The sequence below is a fragment of the Balearica regulorum genome, chromosome 2, assembly GCF_011004875.1.
Source record: "Balearica regulorum gibbericeps isolate bBalReg1 chromosome 2, bBalReg1.pri, whole genome shotgun sequence".
Classification (NCBI taxonomy): Eukaryota; Metazoa; Chordata; class Aves; order Gruiformes; family Gruidae; genus Balearica; species Balearica regulorum.
The window spans coordinates 129,493,463-129,517,848 of record NC_046185.1 but is presented as its reverse complement, the minus strand read 5'-3'; the positions used below and the strand labels follow the sequence as shown (position 1 = coordinate 129,517,848).

The window sequence follows — 24,386 nt, the reverse complement described above, 5'->3', positions numbered from 1 at the left end:
TCTGCATTTACAGTTTCTGGGAAGGATCTGCTGTTTATTTATCTCCCATATATGCAGAAAGATACAGAGTAGATGTGAAGTTAGAGCTGCCCACTAGGGAAAGTGTACTTGGCAGGGGAAAAAGGCTTTGGGTGTCTTTAGTATCACCCAGATTTCTAGAGATGCTCTGTTTGCAAATGGTTTCATGGCCTGTTCTGGGGAAGTAAAGGAAATTTCCGACCACAGATGAAACTCTACAGGCAGAGTTCGCCAGGGGAAACCCATGACGGAGATCTCCTTCTTGTATGCCTCCACCCATAGAGCTGAATTTATCCCTGAAGTAACTCTACTGATGTTGTTAATATTACATGAGGGATCAATTTCCCTTACCTCATTTGTTTCATTTTTAAAGCCAAAAAGACCAGTCCAGTCACTCCAAAAGAGTAAACCACCTTATTTCCATTTCCACCTGTGCAGCTATAGCAATTTAGAGCCAGCTAAGAACCTGTCTCACTGTTTCTAATGGTGGGTTAGATTTTATGGTCAACGTGGGATGATTTTCTAGTGAAGGATGCTGACAATAGTCAACAAATAGTCCCAACCTGTTTAGAGCTGGATTCAGGTTCCCTGGGTTGCGTTACTGGGGGTTGAAGGTATACAGAACCCTCTCCAGCTTAAGGACAGGAGTAATAGCAGTTGAGTACAGAGGCAGGAGGTTGTAATGGCATGTGTATTGCCCACAGTGCTTGAGATCTGTCACTTCTAGGTTGCCTAATAATGATCAAAGGCTTCATCCCTCCCAGATAGCTGGTAACCGTCTAAGGCTGTGTTAGAGGCTAAGTTTCAGGCATGGAGTACATACTACTGCCCTTTAAGTCCTGGGAGTTACCATTTCTGAGTTAGCCAGAGGCTGTGGTGAGTAAATCCAGAAGCTGTCACTCCTGTGATGTGTTTCCTCTACTTCCCATTAAGTGCTGCTGACTTTCATGCCCACAGAACTGCTTTTGCAAAGCAGCACAAAGGTCCATGGCTTCCATGCACAGTTTTACATTAGCCGTGTGATTTATGAGCAGAAATTGTGTAAAACTGGAATTTCAGCTGCATTTCCTTCACTGACAGGTTAGCAAACATCTTATAAATCACAATGCTAGTGCCAGAATCCCTGCCAGCGATCAACAGATTTTATCAAGCTTTGATAGCCTCCAAAACCAAGTTCCACAGAATCTTGTTCTAGTTTATTATTAACTTGCTATTAGAAAATGTCATTGAATGAACAATATTTGGTGCAATGCCAAGTACACAAAGCATCTGCAACACCTGCAACTAAATTATATCTTGTGATAATCTAAAAATACATATTTCTAATTGTATCCAGGGAAGAATGGGGAAAGTAACTTGATTATAAAACCACCACAAATCCTGTGCATCATGTAATCAGTCTCATTTTATGCACTGACTTTCTTCACATCTGTGCAAATAAAGCCATTGTTAAAACGTACAAAGAGCTGTGGCATGTAATACACGCAGCTATGAAACCATGAGTGCTGCTACGTGTTGAGTCTTTAAGTGGAAGGTGGCACATCTGCTTTTGGCATAGGAGTGTAAATCAATCCAAGATGTTTATTAAAGAGTAAGTAACAACCTATCCACGCACTCTTTCCTCCATCCAGCCTTGGTTTTGTTCTTTCTTTGTTATTTTCCTGGCAGTTAAATACGGGCTCTGCATATTGAAAGTATGTGTTGTTTCTTTACGTACGGATAACATAACATGTCACATAATATTTAAGTAGTATGTAATGGGGAACAGTTTGAACAAAAACGCAAGCCAAAATGAGGTGGGGAGGAAAGGGTAAGTACAAACAGCTACACCACAGTGACTGAAAGGTCTATTACTCTGGATAAAGCATCTATGTTTCCTACTACTTTTCGAATTAATAATAAGACCTAGATTTGATTTCATGTTCTAGTTTTTGGCAAGTAGTGAGCAAAATTTGCAGCAGTGAAGGACGGTGAATATTTTCTTCCTCATGAATCAGATGTATAAGCAAGCATCAAAAAATGGAGGAGTCGATATGGCTTGAATTTATATTTACTGAAGGTATGTATACCTTCCACAACCAGGTTTGCCTGAGCGCGACTGGTTAGGAGCCTAAGTCTTTTAGCACTTGCATGGGTTGACCAGCAGGAAAGACAACACAATATTGGTCAATATTGGCACCAGAGGTTGGCCCTTTCTGGAGCGATTGCTGATGCATTTGGCACAGCTTGTAACATGTTCCTCCCCAACTGACCGAGGAGCTCTAGGGTCTGCTGTATGTATGCCTAAATTGCATTTCAGAAACAAGACGTCCTCTCAGACACCGAAGGGGTCCTCCATTGGAAAGACAATCTCTCTTTTGTATACTGGCAGTGGAAAACCATGGTGCTTTCTTGGCTCATTTTTTAAGAGATAAGGTTAGAAAACAGACTGGTTGACACATGATGGTTCAGGAAGGCTCGTTGTGCGGAACTGGGGATGGTTGTGAGAAAGCTTCAACAGAGAGGTCCATGCTAGGCAGGGAATAGAGGCTGCTGGAAGTGTGCCACTCATTGTTTCATACTTGCACGTTTAATTGACTAGACTAACCTCCAAATATCTTCTGTAATTGTTCATTTCTTCTTTGTTAAAATGGTCAGAATATATTCAAAGGCCAGATTCCATATGCGTATGTTTCAGTGATAATGTTACCTATCAGCTCTGCCCCAAAAGTAGCAAAGATTGCTGTAAATTTGTTAATTGGGTCTCTTTTCATCTGTAGCTGAAATACAGCTGCACAAGAGACCCAGGTGGATTTGCTCAGCAACACAGAACATACCAGGATGAATTTATACAGCAGTTATCACTGCAGGCTAGAATTATCTTGATCAGAGTTGTTGCAGCATCCTGTTATAATATTTTAGCCAGGGCAAAAATATTAATTAAATTAAATCAAAATACTTGGGTAGATCAGAAAAGTGAAAAAAGAAAAAAGGCCAGCAATACTTTCTCCCATTTGTTCCACACACTCTTAAGTTTCTCCTTTTCTTTTTTCTCTTATTTTCTTTTCTTCCATATGCCTGATAATGGGACTCTGTGGAACTGAACCTTTTGCAAGTCGCTGGTGCCAGCTTTTTGCAGAGTGTCTCGGACAGGTCTCTTCATTTCCATTTAATTTTGTCTTTCTTTTGCTGACACATATTGTTATTTAAATGAATGCTTTTGAACTCAGGGGTTTTTTTAATGCAAATGTGTGCTGCTTTCCTATTGAATTGAAAACATCAATACTTTTTTCCCTATGAAAAGTAGGATAAAGAGCAATATTCTCAGGGCTGAAGGTGGGTTGGGATGTTACTTTTCTGGAAATTTAAGCTAAAAAAGGAAGACACACACAATGGTGAAGTATCAAAATATTGGCTAAATCTTCCTTCTACCCAAGATATGATTAAAGCAGTTTCATATCTTTTAAAGAACAGCTGAGGTAGGGAAGGTGCCAAGACACAGCAGACTGGTCACACTACCTCAAGGCATTCTGTGTAAGACAGTTAGAGGAGTACACACAGAAGTGGCAGACACTACATGCCTCCAGCAATTTTAAGGTGCTCTATCCAGTCCTTCCTTTTGAAGGCCATGACTCATTTTAGTTGAAAGCAGGTGTCCTCTCATTTTTATTTTAAATTTTTTTAAAGCCGTTTACCAGGAACCATAGACTGAACTTAGAGAAGATCTTACAGGGAATTAATGGGGAAGAAGGAAGAAAAGAACAAATCCCTTGTTCCCTTTAAAGTATACTGCATTCATGTTTTCAGGGTGGGGGGTTTTTTTAACCTATAATGTCTAGAAATATACTTTTTAACAGAAGGTGAACACGGAAGTTCTCCAGTAATCACATGCCTCCTGGAGCTGGAGCTTTCTGCTCATCCAATATTACAAAATAAGCAAAAAACACATCCCATGCCCCTAGCATCAAAAGGGTCAGTAAGACCTGAATTACACTCATACTTTAACTGTGCCAGACCAAGAGGCGTGTGCCCCTGAAGCACGTGGACTGTCTCACCCTTTTCCCATTGGACAGGCATCCACCTCACAGCAAAAAATGCCACAGCCCATGCCTACTAGCCCCTGTGCCAGCAATATTAGCAAACAGGCCTCAGAGACTGAGCTCCCCTTTTAATCACACACGTTGTTTTCTCTCAGTGTCAGTAGTTGTTGTTCCAGGCTGGGCTTTCTCATGTTATTCCTGGACTATTGAAAACTTGAAGTGCTGCTTCCCCTGCAATACCAAATTCATGGATGAGGAGACAACTTCAGCCTGCCAGGTGATAATTTGGCACCCTTATGTCAGTGTTAAAATCCCCAGAGCTGTAAATATTTATTGAAAATGAAATATACTCATATACTCCAGCTAGCACATTACCATATGAATAAATCTAACCTTAAATAAATCATGTACACTCAATCTTTTATTCACTTTATAAAATTCTTGCTTCTTGCTCTGAGCATTCTTAGCTTAATACGGCTATTCAGAAGTGGAGCGATTCGTGGTGTGCCTTGATTTCTTTTATAATACAATATTTTGCTTCTTGTATTTCACCTCTTACAGCTTTTACAAAGTTTCCATTTGATAGGACAAGAACAGTGAGGGCATTAGGACCAAGAGAAAGACGCACACATTGCTCCGTATTATGTCTGGCAAAGTGCTTCCTGACTGAGTGCCGTAGTTATGTGTGAAACAAAGTCAGGGACCGACTAGTTCTCATCTGTTGATCACAGTTAACTTGAAGCCTCTGAACGGGGGAGAGCTGTCAGATCTGCTTACAGAGATAAGGCGCTTCAGTCCAGGCAGCAACTGGAAACTTTGAAGAAGCAGGAACTACTCTGGAAGGAAACTATAAGAAATGGAATTTCTTTTTACTTAGAATTTAAAAAGGAAAAAAAAATCAACACTTTAGCTACTCTTTTCATCAGCTAAACATGCACTTTCCTAACTGAGCTGGGACTCTGTATAATAAAGGATCTACTTTATCTCGTTGGATCCATGCTACCTTTTACTACAGTAAGTGCAATATTAATAGAAATGTTATATTTTGTCTGTAAATAGAGAGGAAAGCATGAAACGGCATCAGTGAAATGTGAGGGGAGCAAAAAAATCCTCTTGGCAGATAGTGAAAACCAGGGCTTTGCTGCAACCCGAGGACTGGAGTCTGAGAAAGATCCAAGTGATATTTAACATGACCATCTGTATCATTTTGTCACCAACAGCATGTTCTTGAGGAAGAAGTGCAGATATGGATCACGTAAACTGCAGTTTCTCTTGTTGTTGCTGATGCTGGGCTTGTTGCTACTGATGGTTACAACGCTGAATCCGCCACCCGGCAACCAGAGCAAGGAAGGGACTTTCCAGCCTGTGGAGTTCAGCCCCCGGGAAGGGTATCAGATGGACTTTGCAGAGACCCAAGAGATGCTGGAGACCCAGGAAGAAAGCCAGCAGTATTACCCTTTGGATGGGCTATCACCTTTCATCTCCCTGCGGGAGGATGAGTTGATCGTGGCCGTTGTGTCACCCACCGGCAAAAGAAACCACAGCAAGGCCAGGAAGGGCTATCGCATGGTGAAGCAGCAGGGCAGGCGGCCAGAGGCCAAGGCAGAGGGGAACCCGGAGTCCCAGCCCCTCGCCCTTCCTCTGCAGGCTGGGGAAGGGGCTGCTGCGGGGGAGCGGCCGCTCGGCCTGGAAACCCACGGCTTTAACGAAGCGCTCAGCGAGCGGATCTCGCTGCGCAGGGAGCTGCCTGAGGTACGACACCCGTTGTAAGTAAAACAGCCTATTTCATCTCTGATGGAAAACTTGTCTCTTTCCCCGTTACCGTCCCTCCGTGAATCTCTCCTGTAAACCCCGCGCCTTTCCTATCAAACCCTCCCCTCCGGTTCGGAATAACGTTTTTCCCCATGCTGTGTGAGGAACACCCCCCCCCCCGCCACCCAAACCCCGGTTCGCTCCCAGCCTCCCCCCCGCGGCCCCGGCCCCCCCAGCCGGCTCCCACAGGCACGCCGCGGCTGCCCAGCCACGGCCGCTCCCGCCCTGGGGCCACAGTCCCCGGGGACCCCGAGCCCGCGGCAGGTGCTGCCGTAGCCGACGGAGGCTGCACGAAACACCGACGGTGTTTTCAAGCCCTCAGGAGCCGACAGGCAGCAAAAATGGAGGGTGCGGGGGGGTAGGGGTGCGGGAGAGCAGCAATGGCTTCCTAGGGACGCCGGGTCAGAAAGGAGGGGACGAAGTCGCACCGCGACCCAGCTGACGGCTGATGTATGCTGTTACCTGCGCCTCCCGCACCCCCTCCCCGCCTTCCCGCAGCGACCGGGCGGCCGGGCCACGGCGGCCCGGCCCGTTACCACGGCAACACGGCGCTCGCGGGCGGGCGGCAGCGTCCCCTGCCGGCGTCCGCGGGCGGGTGTGCAACCCCGCCGCAGCAGGTGCCGGGCGGCGGCAGGGGAGTGCTGCGTGGGCCCGGCCCCCGGCCGTGCCCCCCGGTTGTCTCTCTGTCTGTCTGCCTGCTTGTCTGTCTGTCTGTCTGCTGGGGCCGGGAAAGGAATCCGCATGGCGAACGGCGCCACACTCCGTGCTGGGTGCCGGGTTGTCCAGCAGGAAGGGTGCTCCTCACAGATTCACAGATTGGTAGGGTTCAGAAGGGACCTCTGGAGATCATCTAGTCCAACCCCCATGCTAAAGCAGGATCACCTACAGCAGGTTGCACAGGATGGCGTCCAGGCGGGTTTTGAGTATCTCCAGAGAAGAAGACTCCACAACCTCTCTGGGCAGCCTGTTCCAGTGCTCTGTCACCCTCACAGTGAAGAAGTTTTTCCTCATGTTCAGATGGAACTTCCTGTGTTCCAGTTTGTGCCCGTTGCCCCTTGTCCTGTCACTGGGCACCACTGAAAAGAGTCTGGCCCCATCCTCTTGACACCCACCCTTTAGATACTTATAAGCATTGATGAGATCCCCCTGAGCCTTCTCTTCTCCAGGCTAAACAGACCCAGCTCTCTCAGCCTTCCCTCATAAAAGAGATGCTCCAGTCCCCTCATCATCCTTGTAGCCCTCCACTGGACTCTCTCCAGCAGTTCCTTGTCCTTCTTCAACTGGGGAGCCCAGCACTGGACACAGCACTCCAGATGTGCCCTCACCAGGGCAGAATAGAGGGGGAGGAGAACCTCCCTTGACCTGCTGGCCATGTTCTTCTTAATGCACCTTCTTGGCCATGAAGGCACACTGCTGGCTCATGGAGAGCTTGTTGTCCACCAGAACTCCCAGGTCCTTCTCTGCAGGTCAACCACTAACCTGTACTGAGAGGGGAAGGGATGTGAGTGGGTGTCTTTTTTTCTTGCCTCCTGTAACAAAAACTATTGTAGCTTTCCTCCCAGGGCACAGTGGAAAGATGTGCCAGAAAATATCTTAAGTAACACATGAGATATATATAATATTTTTTTCTAGTGGTCATTTTCACATATTTAAAGCCAGCTGGTGGCTCTAATTTAATCTTAAGAGAAATGAAACAGTGTTTTCCACACTTTTTTGGCTAGGTTCAATGTTAATTTGGGTAATTCCAATGAATAATGAAATGCTAATATTATTTCAGTTATTTTTCACCATGCTTCAGTGGCAACTCTTTGAACTATGTAATGTTCAAAGGAGGAATGATGACCCTGGTTTACTGCCTGTGATGTGAGCCAAACACCAGTTTTACTCCGGCAGCTGAAGGGCCATCCAACAAAAGACAGGTTTAGTTAATACCAATCTTGGTAAGCCATGCTCTCAGAGCTCTTGGATGGATTTTCCTTTCTGACTAGTTACAGCCTAAAGAGCTATCAACACCACAGCTTACAGAACCCAGATTGAAACCACAGATCCGAATACCTGAGGCTTTGCAGTTGTTCAGATCTAAATCCAGATCATAAACCTGCAGCAGGGTTCTACCTCTAAGCCAGTCCTGTCCTTTATGGCACAACACACAAACCACAATGATATTTTTTAGGTGTAATTTACTCCAGGGTCCTAGCTCACAATTATGTCGGTCCAGTTCTATAGCAGTGTAAAATGAGAGCAAACCAGTAATGAATCAATTGTCCATTACTCTATTCTGTTTGATTCATGTTGTTCCTAATAATGTCTGATATTATTTAGTTAGAGAGAACCCAACCAGTTAGAGGTATTTCAGTGAGTTAGCTCCATGGACTCAGTCTCTCTCGTTTCACTTGAAATTAGATGGCAGATTCTGACACCAGAAACTATGCCTACTAATTGCGAAGCACTTCCAGATACTGTAAAATAAGGCTGGCCAAACTTCACACTTGCATACTTCATGTTTACTCTTAAACCAGAGTGTAAGATAGAAGGTAAATGCCATAAGATATACTTAGCTGCTGTTCCTTAGAAAATCGCATGAAGATGTCTGTTGTGCTTTGCATTGGAGCAATGAGCAGCATAACTACAGTTTCTTCTTACGTGAAGAGCACAGAGCTCTGCTGGAAATAAACCAGAGCCTGTGGGCTGGGTTGTGCCTTGACAGCCCGGGATCCAACTTCCTCACCTGGAAGAGCGATACTTTAGACGTCTCTCACCCGACCCCAGCTTCTAATGTAGCCCACATCTCTTTGCCTGCCTTTCCAGGTGAATGTTTTGTGCTACTTTTCAGAAAGTAGATGCATAAAATGGTCTCTTCCAGCACACCTACTGATCCCTCAGTAAAACATATCCCAACAGATGAATCAGGTACCTGATTTTTGCCCCTTTTACTTTAAGTACCAGTTTTGACACAGCCAGAGGTTTCTGGGTGAAAAAGCCTAATAACTTGTCCAGTTGTACTAGAAAGTTGTTCTTCTGCATTGAGGCTCATCCTCTGAGGTACCTTCATCCCTCAGAGTGCTTTCTGCTGCTCTCAGCTGGTCCAGCTGCTGTGTACACCCTCCTGGGACAGTGGACCTGAATCAAGCCTGCCATTGTGACTTTTATGATGAGGGTTCTACCCAAAAAAAGATCTCTTTTCCTCTCTTGGGCTTGAGTGTCAAATGTATCCAGGCAAACAGAAACTCACAGTGTATCTAAAAAGGTTTTAAGTGTCATTACAAAAGTATAGCTTCTGCTTGAATGCTGGTGGGAGCTGAATCTCAACAAGACATTTTCCTGCAGGTGACTGGGAGTCCCCGCCAGCAGTGCCTTTCCCGTGTCAGAATTGCTGCATGTGACAATTCCTTACTTTTCACAAATTGGATTAAATCACTATGTCTCATATCAGTCACAGCCCTGACTTTTTGAAATGCCAATTTATGATGGACACTCTATGAAACTGCTCCAAATTACAGGGAAAGTATTTCTGTGTACCAGTACACTATTGCATTTTTCTGAAGATTCGATGTCTATATTGCAAGTCTTTGCCAATCTCCATGGCAACTAAACACTCGCCACCTAGGTTATGTATTCAAGTACAGTTATTTTCAACTCTTTTCCAATTAAGATTCCACAACAGCCTTGTTTTCTTGCTATAACCACAGTGCTAGCAACAAGGCGTTGTAGTATTATGGTGCAAAATATAGATGCTTATAGCTGTACTGAATGTTCCTGGTTGGAAGCTGCCTGGTAGTAAAAGGACTGCATCAGATCTTCACTTTTCTTAATTACCTTCTTCTGCCTGAAAATACAAACACTGCCAAGTCATGAGAGTATCCTTTTCTCCATCCTGCTGAAAATGCAAACAATTATCCCGTATGAAATTGTGAAATAACAGCCTTATTGATTATGGAAAATTAGTAAACCAAGGACAATATAGATTCATTACAATGTAAAAATAATCAAGAATATTTGCCTCTCTATACAAAAAGATATTAATGTGAAATATTATAAACTATAATAATTTATTACAATTGTGCTCATTTAAAATTTATGTTCCCAGAAATGTACCTATACATCTATTTGCATTAGCTATTAAATCATTCAGACTATGGATTCTCTTAAATGATAAGCAGCTTTGTGTCTGGATAGTGTCTAGCATCACAGGGCTTCAGTCCATGAATAGAAGCACTAAGTAAATTGTAATAAACATAGCAGTATTAAAATGATAACCCTTACATGAGCTTCTGCTCTGCAGAACCACTGCAAAATCTGTACGATGATTTGCTTGGCAATACAAAGATGCTGAAATAACAATGGGCCACAATCAGCCAGTTCTCTAATATCCTTGAAGAAGTTATTGCTGCTAGAGATTAAATGAGTTAGGAAACTGAATGGCTGCTACTCAGGAAATGAAAAGATTTAAAAATGTGTTTTCTAATATAAGCAAAGCAGATATATAGGCACAGTCTTTGCATCTCTACAATGGGCATTTAAAGGCCTTTTCTAGAAAATGTGCGTCCTCATGCCAGTATAGGGTGTCCTGTGTCTCTGAACCAATACTGGTACATCAGAAAACATTTTTTGTGCCAAATGTGTTTTGTAGATCCTTTACTCACATTTATGGAACAGCCATATTTGATGAGGGTTTGTAGTTTTCATACACAGTTTCTGTGAGAATGAATAGCAGGTGGTTTTCATTCTTAAATGCTTGAGTTGTCAAAGCAGCGTCTAATTCACAGTCATTTTTATGGAAGTTGCGTCAATGGCATGGGTAAAATCTTAGCCCCATGGAAAACTGAGGAGCCGTGGGCCGCAGCTGGCACTCTGGGGCATCTCTTGGACACCATACAAGGACCTGTGCTGCCAGGTGTCTTGCAGTAGATTGTGTCAGTACCTGGAGTTGTAAATTAAGTAGCAGAAAATGGCACAGAGAGAATTGACCCAGCTGGGAGCCTCATTCATCAGTGATTTGTTTTCATGGGAAAAAACAACCCGTACAAACCTTATAGGGAAAATACATTTACTTTCTTAAATGTATCTGTATTTGTTTTCATTGCCTATGTAAGGATCCATTTCTTTCCTGTACAGGACTGAGATGTTGGCTTCATTCACTAGGATCCTGGTCAGGCAGTCCACAGGTATACTGATGTGTTGTGCAGATGAGTTATTTTACTTGCTAGTCTTAAAGGTACTGCATTTCAGTTTGCCCTTTTCTCTGTTACTTGAGAAAATGGAGGAATTGGTGGAGGTTGACTGTCCTGCTTTATGCCCTGCTCTCCTTTGTCTAATTGTCTTTTCAGGGGTTTTTTTTGCCTTCTGGACCATTTCTGTTTGAGCTCTGTGTTTTGAGGCAGCCAGAGCAGAAATAAAGTATCCCAGAACACAGCAAAACTTTTCTCTTTTTGTATTTTAATTTTTACAGTGTCATTCCTGTATTTACACTTTGTATTCCAGTTTTGGACACCTTAATACTGCCTTTTCTTCATTAGAAGTGAGCTGAGATCTTAAACTGCTTTCCATCCCTGAACATTTAGGTGTAGCTTACAACTTTGCTCTGAGAAAGAAGTAGCCAGTTGTACCAGCGTCTCCAGTGTTTCCCTCATTTGATCCCATGCAGGTGCCTACAGCAAGAATATGACTCCAGTCTGCCTACTGCTAGTGTCATCATCTGTTTCCATGACGAAGCCTGGTCTACTCTGCTGCGAACCGTGCACAGCATTATGGACACAGCCCCAAAGGCCTCCCTCAAGGATATCATCCTAGTCGACGATCTCAGCCAGCAAGGTAGCTCCCATTTCTCTGTATGTGAACTCTTTTTTTTTGGAGCTTCAGGGAAGAAACTGTCCTCCTCCAAGAAGTGCACGAGGAGAGCAGAAGGCAAAGAGGACCCTCAGGAAGAGAGCTAAGCAGAGCCCTGAGCTGGCCGCCAGGTTTCACTCTCCCATCCCTAGAATTCAGCTTAGCCTTTCAACTTTGAAATATGTTTCTCTTTTCTCCATCATTTCCAATCATTCCGAACATTCTTACTTTCAAATAAGATCACAGTATGCAAATCTTAGCCTTCCCACTGGACCAGTTCTGCTGTAATAATTTCCAGGCTTGGACTTTGGCTGAAGCGTAGAGTGAAAAACTCCACGTTGCTAAAGTAATCCAAAGCACTTGGGAAAGCCAAACACCTGTAGTATCTCACTCTGATCTGCGCCTTTTATGAGATGATGAGAGCATCCACCTTTTGCTGAAAATGGGAGAGAAGGCTATTAAGTTTCCCACAGGAATAGCTTCACACCTAATGAATCTCAGTTTCCATTAGTCCCTATTTCTCTTTGACTCTTATGCTGCTGTGGGAATATTTGGAACACGGCCTACTTGGCCATGTAAAACACATGCCCCCAAAACATTTTGCCAGCAAGAAGTAGCATCTCCTACTACCTGTTGCTTTTCTATAACAGTTTGACTCAAAGCTAAACCATTTCAGTGACCGTTCTGTTTCTGACAGGTCCCCTGAAGTCAGCTCTGAGTGAATACATCTCTAAACTGGATGGTGTGAAACTCATCCGGAGCAACAAGAGGCTTGGGGTCATCCGAGGTCGGATGCTAGGAGCTGCACGGGCAACTGGGGACGTGCTCGTCTTCATGGATTCGCACTGCGAGTGTCAGAAGGGCTGGCTGGAACCCCTCCTAGCCAGGCTGTCCAGCAACCGGTAAATATCCCCGTGACCTCTGAGCTCCCTCCATATGCTAATTTTTGCTGAAACAGACGTACTTGGAAAGATTTGGGTATTTTTTTTTAATCCTCTCTTTGTTACCTTCTTCCTTCTGGTCACATTGCTTTTATTTTCTACCTTATCACCACACGCATCACTCTGATACGTGGGAAGCAAGATAGGTCATACAGCTGACAACCCTCACTTCACACACAGTATCACTGAACTGTCAGAGTTAGTATCCAGTCAGAGCTATAAGAAGGCTTCCTGGTGGTCTGAATTAAAAAGGTTGCAGTCTCAAGCTGTTTGGAAATTGGCAAACATCCACCAGAGAAACTACTGCAAGACTCCATTATTTTTACTTTTTAGCTGTCTCAGTCATGAAGCCAAGGATAAAATGCTTTGTCCTCCTGAGCCAGTTTGGCTACATACCACTGACACCTGTAGTGTCTCTGTTCCACAGAAAAAAACCAGACTTTCTGGGCAGCCTAGACAGTTCTAGCTAGTTACAGGTACTTTCACTGACACCAAACTGACAGGGGAAGATACCAATTCTTATTTTCTGAGTCTTTCATGTTGAGGTTGGTGCTTGGGCCTGCTCTCTATTGTACAGCTGAGCTCATCTATGCAGTCCCCAAGTCCTTCAAAGAGATTAAGTCACTGAAAATGTTTCAAGAATTACATGGCAGTAAATCCTTTATTAAAGGGACTTTTCTGAACGAATAAATTGTACATTAACTTGTCTATCATTACCCATGAGCCACTTGGGAAAAAAAGAATAATTGTTTGAGGGGGTAAAAGAAAAAATGCATCTTTAAAACTCTTACCAGGCTGTTAAATAGTCATACTAAAGACCTTCAAAGGCTGTTCCCAAGCACTGGAACAAGCTACTTTTATGGCTGATTATGTTTGCTTATAAGAGAATTTATTTGAATTCTTAGAAATGATTACATCATTTGGATGAAACATTAAAAACACTGCAAGCAAGAGTAATGCTGCCCTAGGATGAGAGGACTATTCTTTTCTAAAAGATCTTCCTTGGAAAAGCAGATATTTTTTTGTCTGCTGACTTATTAGATGGTTTATTATGAATATACCTCATGATTCTTCTGCCTTGAGCTATAGTCTATTACTGATGTTCATGCAAAACTCCTATCTGTATCAATCGGCCAGTCCTTATTCAAGGTAGTATTGCTGAAATTAAAAGCGTTACAAAAAGTCTCAGAGGAGAGCTATAGTGAAGGGGGAGTTACAATGGCAAGAGAGAAGTTAGGACCCCACCACAATTGTAGTGATTCACTGTCAAAAATTATCCCTGCTTATGGAATGCAAAGCCACCAAACCTACTATAGCTCTGAGATTTATGTAGCACTGTCACCAGGGGGTGAGAAAGGGATTCTCTTCCCCTATAGGGCTCATACGCTCATTCATTCCTCTGGGAGGGCCGAATTTAACACTGAGTTAGCTAATGGCTAATTGGATCCATGGAGCAAAGGTAGAAGGATGTTTGGATAATAGTATGGTCTAAACCATCCCTTTTTGTATGCTGTATCAGTCACCGTGTCTGACTCTGGAAGCTTTATCGCTTCTAGCGTGGAGAACCTGTGCCATCTCCAGTGCACAGGGAAGACATGCTCTAAGGCATCTGGCAATCACTTTCTCTCAGTGTCCTTCTTTCCCCAGCTGAAGAATGGTGATAATAACATTGACCTGATAAGGAAGTTAATTCATGATTTTTCCCCAAATTGCTTGTAATTCTTGCATGGAGATCACTATGGAAATGTAAAGCATTAGCATAGTCAACTTGGCTTCATTTAGCAGTTGAGGAGCTGTTAAATTGAATCATGTGCACTCCCTGAGACTACCCAAATGAGGAAAGTACAGTGAAAAAAAAAAGCTTACAGTGACTGGTGAAATATCCATCATTCCTCTTCTTAATGTACCAATCAAGCTGCAACTCATGCACTTTTGCTGGAGAGACAGGATGGGAAAACACTTAATCACCTTGAGTGAGAGATGGAGTTGTTTGCTGGCAAGGAAAAATGCAGCCTTTCCAAAACTCAAACCTTTGCAGGAGCTTAGTGGAGCTGGAGGGAGATTTTAACTTTGTAAACTGTGAATAAGCTTAATTTTCTAGGCTCCTAATCAGACCTACCACTATTGCTGTGACCTGTCTTAGAGCGATGCCAAGAGATCCTTGATCAAACTGAGACCTCACTGTGAGCTGAACATACTCACAAAAAGGGAGATATCCCCAGTTCTGAGTAGTCTGTGGTTATGATAGCACAAACACGAGAAAAATTATTCCAGTTTTACAGATATGGGAATACTTGACAGATATTTGACTTGCTCTGAGTGATGACATTTCATTTTGACTTGCTCTAGGTGATGGTTTTATTCACTAATCCAATCAAAATTATTTTCCCAAAAAGTATTCAGTCTTTCTAAAATCACTACACATGCATTTATGGGCACCTTGAGTGGAACTAGATCTGTGAACCATACCTAACAAATTGACTGGGAACTGTGCATCAGCTTAGTATATCACCTAGAGAATGGTTCAGTGGTTGGAAAGCATCCCTTGACATTTTGATTATTCAAGGATGAATACTGTAGGCACCTGGACAACATTAGAAAACTAGATGAGATGCCCCACAGATCATTTCATTTGACAACTGTTTGTGTTCCAGGATAATTCCAGGTGAGTAGCATGGTGCATAGTAATGCAGCTGTGCAATTATTACAGTCGTCTTTTGAGGGGTTTGCCTTTTCCAGGAGACTGCAGCAGACTGCTGCTATTTTGTATTCAGTCCAAAGGCAGTGAAAGGCAGAGGGAGCATATAATGAACTGTGCCACAAAGCCTTGAAAAGGTTGTTCCTTTAACCTAAAAACAGTGACTATCATGCCGAAGAGGGATGATTTAAAAAAAAAAAAAGAAAAAAGAAAAAAGATCCCAAGTGTGGTGTGGACTTGATTATATCCTAGACAAGGAATTCCACCTCTAAAAAAGGCAGGGGCACCATAACTGTGGCAGATGGGTGGCTTGCAAAGGGGTGGCTTGCCCTTAGGACCTTTCCCCTGCTCCTCGTTGCAAGGGCCGTTTCACTCTGTGCTCACGCACTGCCTGTGCCATAGCTCAAATATCATGTCAGGAAACAGAAGCCTGTGATATTATTAAAAGAAGCCTATCTAGTTTCGAAAATTCAAAGTGCCTCTACTCAGCACCATGATTGTAGCTCACTAATCTTTAATGAAAATGCTGTTAAACAGAACAAGAAGTGAACATAGCACTGGAAGGTATCTCATCTGCGGTTTGCTCCCATTCAGGAGTGAATGGGAGCTGCTAGTTGCAGATACAGAGAGAGAGAGAGTTCTGGTCTCTAGAAAAGTTCTGTGTGGTTCTAGTTTTATGGTAATACACTAGAGAGAAGGGAGATATTTTGCACTAAAGTTGAACAGCTCCTTCATCTTTTTTCATCTGATTCTCCACTTCTCAGTGGCTCATACCCCAGCTTTTTGAGCTACCAAATACATAAGCCATCTGTTTTCTACCTTCTCACAGGCTCAGGGAAGCATGATGTTATTCATCCAGAGCCCACACAACTCAGCATCTGAGCATGCATTTCCGTGCTACTTTCCTTGTTTTGAAAACCTTCCATATACTTCACATATAACAGCCTGTTTCCTGGGACTTCTCTTTTTGCCTGATCCTTTTATATCCCCCATTTGTTGGTCACACTGGATTTCAAATCCAGTAAATTAATGTTCTGCATTTACATGGTATGTTATGTGAAGATATGCTATCTCTTTACAATCTTTCACAGCTGATCAGGATCAGTAGGTGACCTATTTTAAAAAAGTTGAAGTAAAGAAACAGAATATGAGAATCTGAAGTCAAAAGCAAATATTACTGCCAAAAGTAGGAGCAATGAGGATTTAGGTATGATTCATGGCACAGTGCCCTGGTTGTCCAGTGTAGAAAGGTATTGGTTGCTCCTACAGATTTTGGTACCCCACATACAAATTTGAATATTTTAACAAAAAAAGACAGGTTCAAAAGATTTTCTTTTTTTTTTAAGTAAAGCATTCCCTCAGCACTCTACCTGGCAGAGATTTGAAGTATATGTTTAGTGTTAGCATATGAGTAGTCCATCAGTTCAAGGAGACTCTTCATATGCCCTAAGTTAGTCTGGAGTTGGTCTGTAAGGCAGTATTTAAGTAATCCTTTATACCGTACCTTTACCATTCCTGATCACTGCATTTTATCTTTTTGTTAACCTTATCTGATTTTGAATGTTTTGCGGTACTATTTCTCTGAAGATTTCGGCCAGTCAGCAAGTGCTTTCAGTGAAAATGCAGCGTGCTGTGGAACTGGCCTGGGTTCTCAGTTACTTACTGAAGTTTTGACTATGTGCAGAGCCAGAGAACTTGAACTGCCTGGATTTCCCAGCTATCTAACTTTTGCAGGGAATGATCCACTCTGAAACTAGTTGAGGAAAATACATCATTTTCATGTTTGGATGGTGGTTTGGTTTGTTTGTTTTTTTTGTTCCTCCTTATTTAAAAGGGGATTTAAACAGATTAAAATCTCTTCCCTTCCCAGCAAAAGAAAGTATAAATCAATAAAAAGCACTTTCAAAAAACAGTGTATCTAAAACTTCAAAACAGATGTGTTAATTAAATCTTCCTCTCCTTATGTTACTTATTCTAAAAATAGAAAAGAACATAATGTCCATGGTAACTGTAAAGGGTCATGAGAAGACATTTCATTCTCGATTGTATTTGGTTGAGAAATCCCAAACCAGGAAATTGTTCTTGTTTGGGTTGCTCTTTTTCATGGAATTGTGACCTTTTGTAGTTCATGTGTGTTCCAAGCATTTGAAATATTCACAAATTAGTCAAACAGTTCAAAGCCTTGCTGCTAGTTGTATTTGAATTTCCTGTTTTTTTCCTTGCCTTGGATTCCACAGAGTAAAATTAGCAGTAGTTTGCCAGTGTGTGTTTCATTTCAAAGTGCCGAGAAGCTGCTGACTGTCTGCCAGTTACCCGGTTAAAAACAGAGAGAATAGCTAAGAACATTTTCCAACTTTCAATTACCTTCTGCTGCAAATTTGCATTTAGAACCACACAACATCAAACCATCATTGCATATGCAGATCTTTTATTTTAAAAAGCATTAATACCAAAAGATATGTAAAGCACTGCTTGATTAAGATTAAAATTGGACATTGACCAGTTTTCACACAAGATAAAGTTACTGGATTCCTCTAGTTCAGATCAGAAAGACACTCCCAATATTTCAAGTTTTAAGAAGGTTTGTTTCCACTGGTTTCAGCAGAGCTACACCAGTTTATGCTGGGTGAAGATCTAGCATTACACTTCCAAACATACTCTTGAAAACTATTAATCTTGGCATTCTGAAAGAGCTACTAGAGTAATAGCTCTAAACCACAGTTATCAGTTTGTACTGTATAATTTTGTGGGAAAGGAGATTAGATTTTATTTTGTTCAGGTTTATCATCGAATTTAGCCAGGGTAGAATGTGACCTATCTGGTGAGTTTTTTCAGCTATCTTAAACACTGTAATTTTCCATGTCGTAATTTGCAGATAGTTTGGCTAATTGCTTGGTCTCCAAACCATCAGAATCCATCACATCACTGCAGGTATTTTTCTGGAATAGCATTGAAGGATCAATGCCCAATAGCAAGCAAAACAAAAGCATCCATTAAAAATAAAGGATTATTTTGACAAGAACTACTGCTGTGGTGCTTACTCTTATGAGCGGTTGCACTGATGCTAGCAGCATCATTGGAGTTTGGAGTTTTATAGTGGCAACGGATTTAAGGTGGATCTAAAAAGAAGGACAGGTTTTAAATGGTTGGATATGAAAATGTAGGATAGTCTGAAATGTCTGGATCATCTGATCCAGAATATATTGAGTGTAACTCTGAGTATCCACATTGTCTCTGTCTAACCTATCCTGGATATGCATACGTGGTCTAGTCTTTATGGTCAAGGTTTTCTGAATGGTTTAGTCTATATTGCCTCCTCTAGCTTCCACTCAAATACGCCCTGCTAATATTTCCCTCTTGACTCTGAAGTTGTAAAATAAACTACCCTGGGGTCATTAGTTTCTCAGTCCTGTCTGAATGAGAATGGATAGTCAAGTAGCAATAGATAGCATGCATTTCAGCAAGTAGCAACAAGCTGAGGTACAACTCCAACTACGCTCCTAACCAGACAGTTGTCAGAGATGCTTATACACTGGAGAATGCAGCAGGCTGTAGAAATTACAATTACAGTGACTTTTCACTTCTTTTCTTTTTTTTTCAAGTTTAGTCATATGAAATCCATTTAACTTGTTAGCTGGATTTTTCTCAGCCTATCAAAGAAAAAACATGCGCTTGCATGAGTCCATCAGGACACTAACTTTTAGTAACTTCTAGAAGCAGTTAGCTTACTTTTCATGCTATTAGCAAGTAAAGGTTAAATACAGCTTTCAGTAGAAAGGCTCCTGCTGGCTTGCATTTGAGGTGGTTGCTCCTATCCTGAATACCAAACTGTATCAGAGGGGTATCATCAAGAGAATCAGCAGAGGATATCAGCTTTATTATTTTTAGTATAATTTCTTTCCATTTCTTCTTGAGTCCTGTGGGACAATGACAGCAAATCACTGCCTTAATGTATATGCCTACAAATGTTGTGGGTGACCATAACATTTTCTCATCTATTTATAAACCCAATGCTTGTTTTTAAGAGTGCCTATTGTTACATATTACAAAGGCTGGTTTTACACCTGAATGGAGAAATATAATCACTTCTCTATTTTAAATCTTTCTGCCTTTAGCTCATCATAGGACAGTCTGCTTTTATTAGGAAACAAAGGAATAACTGAGTCATTTTAATGCTATCCTCTGCACAGTCCATCTTCATACAATTCACTGACAATCAGTAGTCTCTGTTTCTTCACGGGCTTCTAAAATTCTCTACAGGAAATGGCAACTGTGATAAAACAAAATTTGGAGTTTCCTCCCACCCCAATACTGAAAAAGACATTACTCTTGTGATTGAGAAGGCAGAGAAAATACGTCAAGATTACATTGACATCACTCAGAGCTACCATCTTCCTCAGCTGGTTCTGGTCTCTGCCATGGATAACTACAAAGGGCTCACTGCGTTGGAGTTGTCTGAGATGACCTTCATTGATAATATTATGTTTTAAGCATATTTCTATCAAGAGTGATCTCTGACTAAAATATAAATCTTCAAAAGAGGATATAAAACCTTCTACTTTTTACCCCAAAATTGACCATTTTATTTTTCTCTCTCAGTTTCAACAGGAAGTTATTTTCTAGGGAAAGAGCTACTCCAGAATAATTTCCTATATGGATATTCTTACTCTAGAACAAGAGTAATTTTTCCAGTGTACTTTAATCCATAGCAAATGTTACTGATTTTTCTTCAGAGGACCTTCTGTCTAAAGGCAAGCCCTTACACTGACACCAGAGGCTGTCCTTTTTAGCATAACAGAGAAGAAATGGCTAATGTTGTTCTTCAACACTTTTTTTCCTGCAGTCCCTAATACCATTGCATTTATACTCTGAAAATTTCCAAATATGATACGTCAATGACCTGGAAACAAGGAACGCTGATGGCTCTTCTGAACTACCAGTTAATTCCAAGATGATGTTCAAGCACACTGAAATACCATGACATGTTTGCCATGGGGAAATGTCCAATACCTCTTCTCAGACTAATCCAAATTTAACTCAAGTTGGAAATGAATTGGAGGATTGCTGCTGTCATGGTTTTACCCCAGCCGGCAGCTGAACACCACGCAGCCACTTGCTCACTCCCCCACATTGGGATGGGGGAGAGAATTGGAAAAGTTAAAGTGAGAAAACTCCTGGGTTGAGATAAAGACAGTTTAATAAGTAAAGCAAAAGCCACACACAAAAGCAAAGCAAAGCAAGGAATTCATTCACCACTTCCCATGGGCAGGCAGGTGTTCAGCCATCCCCAGGAAAGCAGGGCTCTGTCACACGTAACGGTTACTTGGGAAGACAAATGCCATCGCTCCAAACACTGCCGACCCCCCCCCCCCCCCCCCCCCCCCGCCCTTCCTCTTCCCCCAAGCTCCTTATAAACTGAGCATGATGTCATATAGTATGGAATATCCCTTTGGTCAGTTTGGGTCACCTGTCCTGTCTGTGTCTCCTCCCAACTTCTTGCGCACCCCCAGCCATCCCGCTGGCAGGGCAGTGTGAGAAGCAGAAAAGGCCTTGGCTCTGTGTAAGCGCTGCTCAACAATAGGTCCATAGAACAAAAACATCTCTATATTATCAGCACCGTCTCCAGCACAAATCCAGAACATATCCCCATACTAGCTACTATGAAGAAGATTAACTCTCTCAGCTGAAACCAGGACAGCTGCTTATGGTACAATGGCTCTGTTCTGGTTCTTAAAAGTAGATTCCACACTGGACAGTGCATTTGCAAGAGCATTTTGAGCTTGTGATAAAATACAAACAGAAGCTGGTTTATGGCCTTGGTGACAAATGTTTTTGCAAAACAACCAGCAGAACAAAATCAGGATAAGTGCACTCTTCATTGGCCTGAAGTGACAAACTCATGAAGCGTGTGGAATATCTACAGGAAAATCAAAGGATAGTAAAGTGTGTGAGTCCAAAATAACCTTTTGCTATAAACTTTGCATCCATGCAAAGCCTATATCATCAGAGGTTGGGGCCTCTGTGTGAAATAACTTTGTAAGAATTCTGATGGTTAACTCGTAGCAAAGTCCTGAATAGCTTTAAATGACAATGCAAGGTACAGGTTATCAATAAATTATTGATCTTTAGATTCCTCACTGCAGGCTCAGTATTCCCCCGCACTGAGCACCTGAGCTTCTATCACCAGGGAAAATACGGGAGGAGTGCTTCTGCTTGACAGTGTCAAAAAGGAGAACTACAGTTCACTAACAGAGTAGTGAACTTCATTTGTGCTTTGGCTTTGAAAATAAATGATACTGTCTTTTTCAGAAACAGTGTCGTCTCGCCTGTCATAGATGTCATAGACTGGAAGACTTTTCAGTACTATCACTCTGTGGGCCTGCATCGGGGTGTTTTTGATTGGAAACTAGATTTTCATTGGGAACCAGTGCCAGAGCATGAAGAGAAGGTACGACAGTCTTCCATCAGCCCTATCAGGTAACAGTCCATCACCCAATATGCCTCCGCTCAGCTCAGCAGCAAAACTGTACAATTTGGGACATCTTCCAGCTAACAGAAGAGAGACGTGGTTACTTGCCTATGCTCGGTTAATGTTTTTTTGAAGGGATAGGTTTTTGGTTTACACTGAGTTCTTTTGGCCTTTAGTAAGCATTCTAACTAAAGTGCAGTCATACTTTCAACATGACAACTATTTTCCACACATTGAGACAACCAGTATACAACCTGACCAGATAAGGTCAGGTGGAGGTTTGTAGGGAAACCAAAAGATGGATCATGCAGAGTTAAAAGAAATGTCTTAATCGTTATCTGTTTGTCTGGTTTTTTGGGGTGTATGTATCATTTCCCACTGCACTGAGCATTATTTAATAATTCAGCTCTTGACTCCCTTCCCCAAGCAAATCTTAGAATTCAGTTCCAGTTGTTCTTTCTTTTGATAAGATAATCAATTCATTCAAGCTTATATGGAGTAGTATTCAATCATTTTGCAATACTATCTCTGTGAAAATGGCAGGATTTTCATCCTTCACATAATTCCCTATCCAAAACTGAAGGTGTTCACTTCCAAACTGTTTTCTGTGCAGGAGTCCTGTGGTAGCTGGTGCAGTGGTGGCTGTGGATCGACATTACTTCCAAAACACTGGAGCTTACGATTCTGACATGACCATGTGGGGAGCAGAAAATCTGGAGCTATCTATAAGGGTAAGAACCTTAATTAAAACATGAAGCTCTGGTAACTATTGAGCTTTTAAGGAACCTGAATGAAAAGGCAAGAAGCAATTTATAAAAGCAGTTAAGTGCAGAATGTCTTGGGGTATGGAGAATATCACTTTACTCCCAGAAATCTACCCCCACAGTCTGTGGTCTGTCAGGACTACACAAGAACATGCAGCTGCTGTGAGTTAGGAGCATTATGTCAGGAGAAGGAAGTTTCACTGGCTATCACTCTCCGCCTGAGGATAGAGTCACTGGTTTTGGCACCTTCTGAAAGCTGCCTCTTCTTTTTTGGCACGTAACATGCACCAAAGGGAGAGTAGCTTTATTTCTTTGCCAACGTGTAGTTTTAATATCAAATTGTTTATATTAAATTGTTTGCATTGATTTTTGCTGAATGCAAAGAGTAACTGATATTTAAAAGCAATGAAAATTGCAAACACAAAGGGCATAGAGTCTTTAATTTCCCAGACAAAAGAAGGTGTGCCCCCAGGTCTCTTCACTACACTGCACTGGCTGTGCACATAAAAACATAAAAGCATATAAATAGCCATTCTGGGTCAAATCAAAGGCCTGTCTTGCCCATTATCTTCTGTCTCTGTATCTGTGGGGAACAGTGTATGAGGAAGCACATAATAATGCTCTTGCTGTTTCCAGCAATGTCCAGATTAGGATTTCCTGAGGCAGAGTCTATAGTAAAGGACCTTCTCCTTTTTAGATAAAGGTAATCTAAATAAGGTAATGTCTTTTTGTGCCTTCACCTGTGTTTCAGACCTGGCTCTGTGGTGGCTCTGTAGAAATTATTCCATGCTCCCGAGTTGGGCATGTCTATCGAAATCACTTTCCCCGTGCTTTCTCCTATGAAGAGGCCATTGTGAGGAACAAAATCCGAATAGCAGAGACCTGGCTGGGCTCTTTTAAAGAGAACTTCTACAAGCACGACACATTGGCTTTCTTAATTAGCAAGGTAAAGACATATGTAGTTGTTTGTTTCTGAGGGAAGGACTGTGTGTTGAGGTAGGTGACGGGGGTGGAATAGGGGTGGAGGTGTCTGTGTGTAGTCAAACATTCAATGTGTATGGTGCTGGAGATAGTCTTTTTTATGAAACCTTCCAGTGGAAGGAAAGAGAGAAACTTGTACCTTGCTGTTGTTTGCTGAAGTTATCAAATCTCTTAGAGTATGACTCCTTCTTCAGCTTGCCCACCAAGCTGTGATTTATTTTGCCACCAGTAGTACATGGAGGGTTGCAGTGCATCTGAAGTGGAAGCTAGCAGCACTGTGTGCTCAAAGGACTTTCCTAGAGGATTCATTCTTTGCTACTGAAGGTCTTCCTCATGTGAGTCATGAGGAGATTCAGAAATATTCATGGGCATGTGGCAAACTGTGGTGTCTCTCCTAATGGAAGGGAACATATCTGAGTGGTATAGTGACAAAAAAAGTCATATATTTTCCTGAACTGACAGGTATCCAGAAGCAACTATGAGAAAGTCAGATCTCAACATAGCCACTATTTACAAGTTACTTCTTCATCAGAAGCTCTGTGCAGACAGCAGTCTGACCTCCAGGGATTCAGATTCCCAGCAGCCTGTACGCTAAGACAGGCTTGCAGCCAGGTGTGTGGCGTAGCCCTGGCACGCAGCCACACTTCAACCATCTGCAGGCTACACAGCATCCAACAACTACAGAACGGCCACACTTGTTTTTAAGTCACTGTATAATCCATTGCAGATCAGGATCAGTCAAGGGACTGTATATCCCGTGTATTACAAACCAGTGGATGTTTGTTTATTGGGAGTCATGCAGCTGTCATTAATGTTGTTCATGTTGTTAATGTTAAGTTGTTAGTAATGTGAATTTGT

General features: G+C 42.2%; 1 protein-coding gene across 5 annotated transcripts in view; it reads left to right on the top strand.

Annotated features, from left to right (window-relative positions):
* Positions 1 to 4,171: 4,171 nt before the first annotated feature.
* Positions 4,172 to 24,386, top strand: part of GALNT15 (polypeptide N-acetylgalactosaminyltransferase 15) — a 28,713-nt gene continuing 8,498 nt past the window's right edge. Inside the window, exons 1-7 of one of the 5 annotated variants that reach the window (XM_075745874.1) lie at positions 4,225 to 4,314; positions 5,258 to 5,803; positions 11,494 to 11,660; positions 12,373 to 12,577; positions 21,624 to 21,791; positions 22,397 to 22,514; positions 23,299 to 23,493. In XM_075745874.1, the coding sequence (XP_075601989.1) occupies positions 4,289 to 4,314; positions 5,258 to 5,803; positions 11,494 to 11,660; positions 12,373 to 12,577; positions 21,624 to 21,791; positions 22,397 to 22,514; positions 23,299 to 23,493 (1,425 nt within the window). In that variant the 5' untranslated portion in view covers positions 4,225 to 4,288. Of the gene's footprint in view, positions 4,315 to 4,742; positions 5,052 to 5,257; positions 5,804 to 11,493; positions 11,661 to 12,372; positions 12,578 to 21,623; positions 21,792 to 22,396; positions 22,515 to 23,298; positions 23,494 to 24,386 lie in introns of those variants that run through there. The other 4 variants (XM_075745875.1, XM_075745876.1, XM_075745877.1 and 1 more) reach the window with 4 other exon arrangements.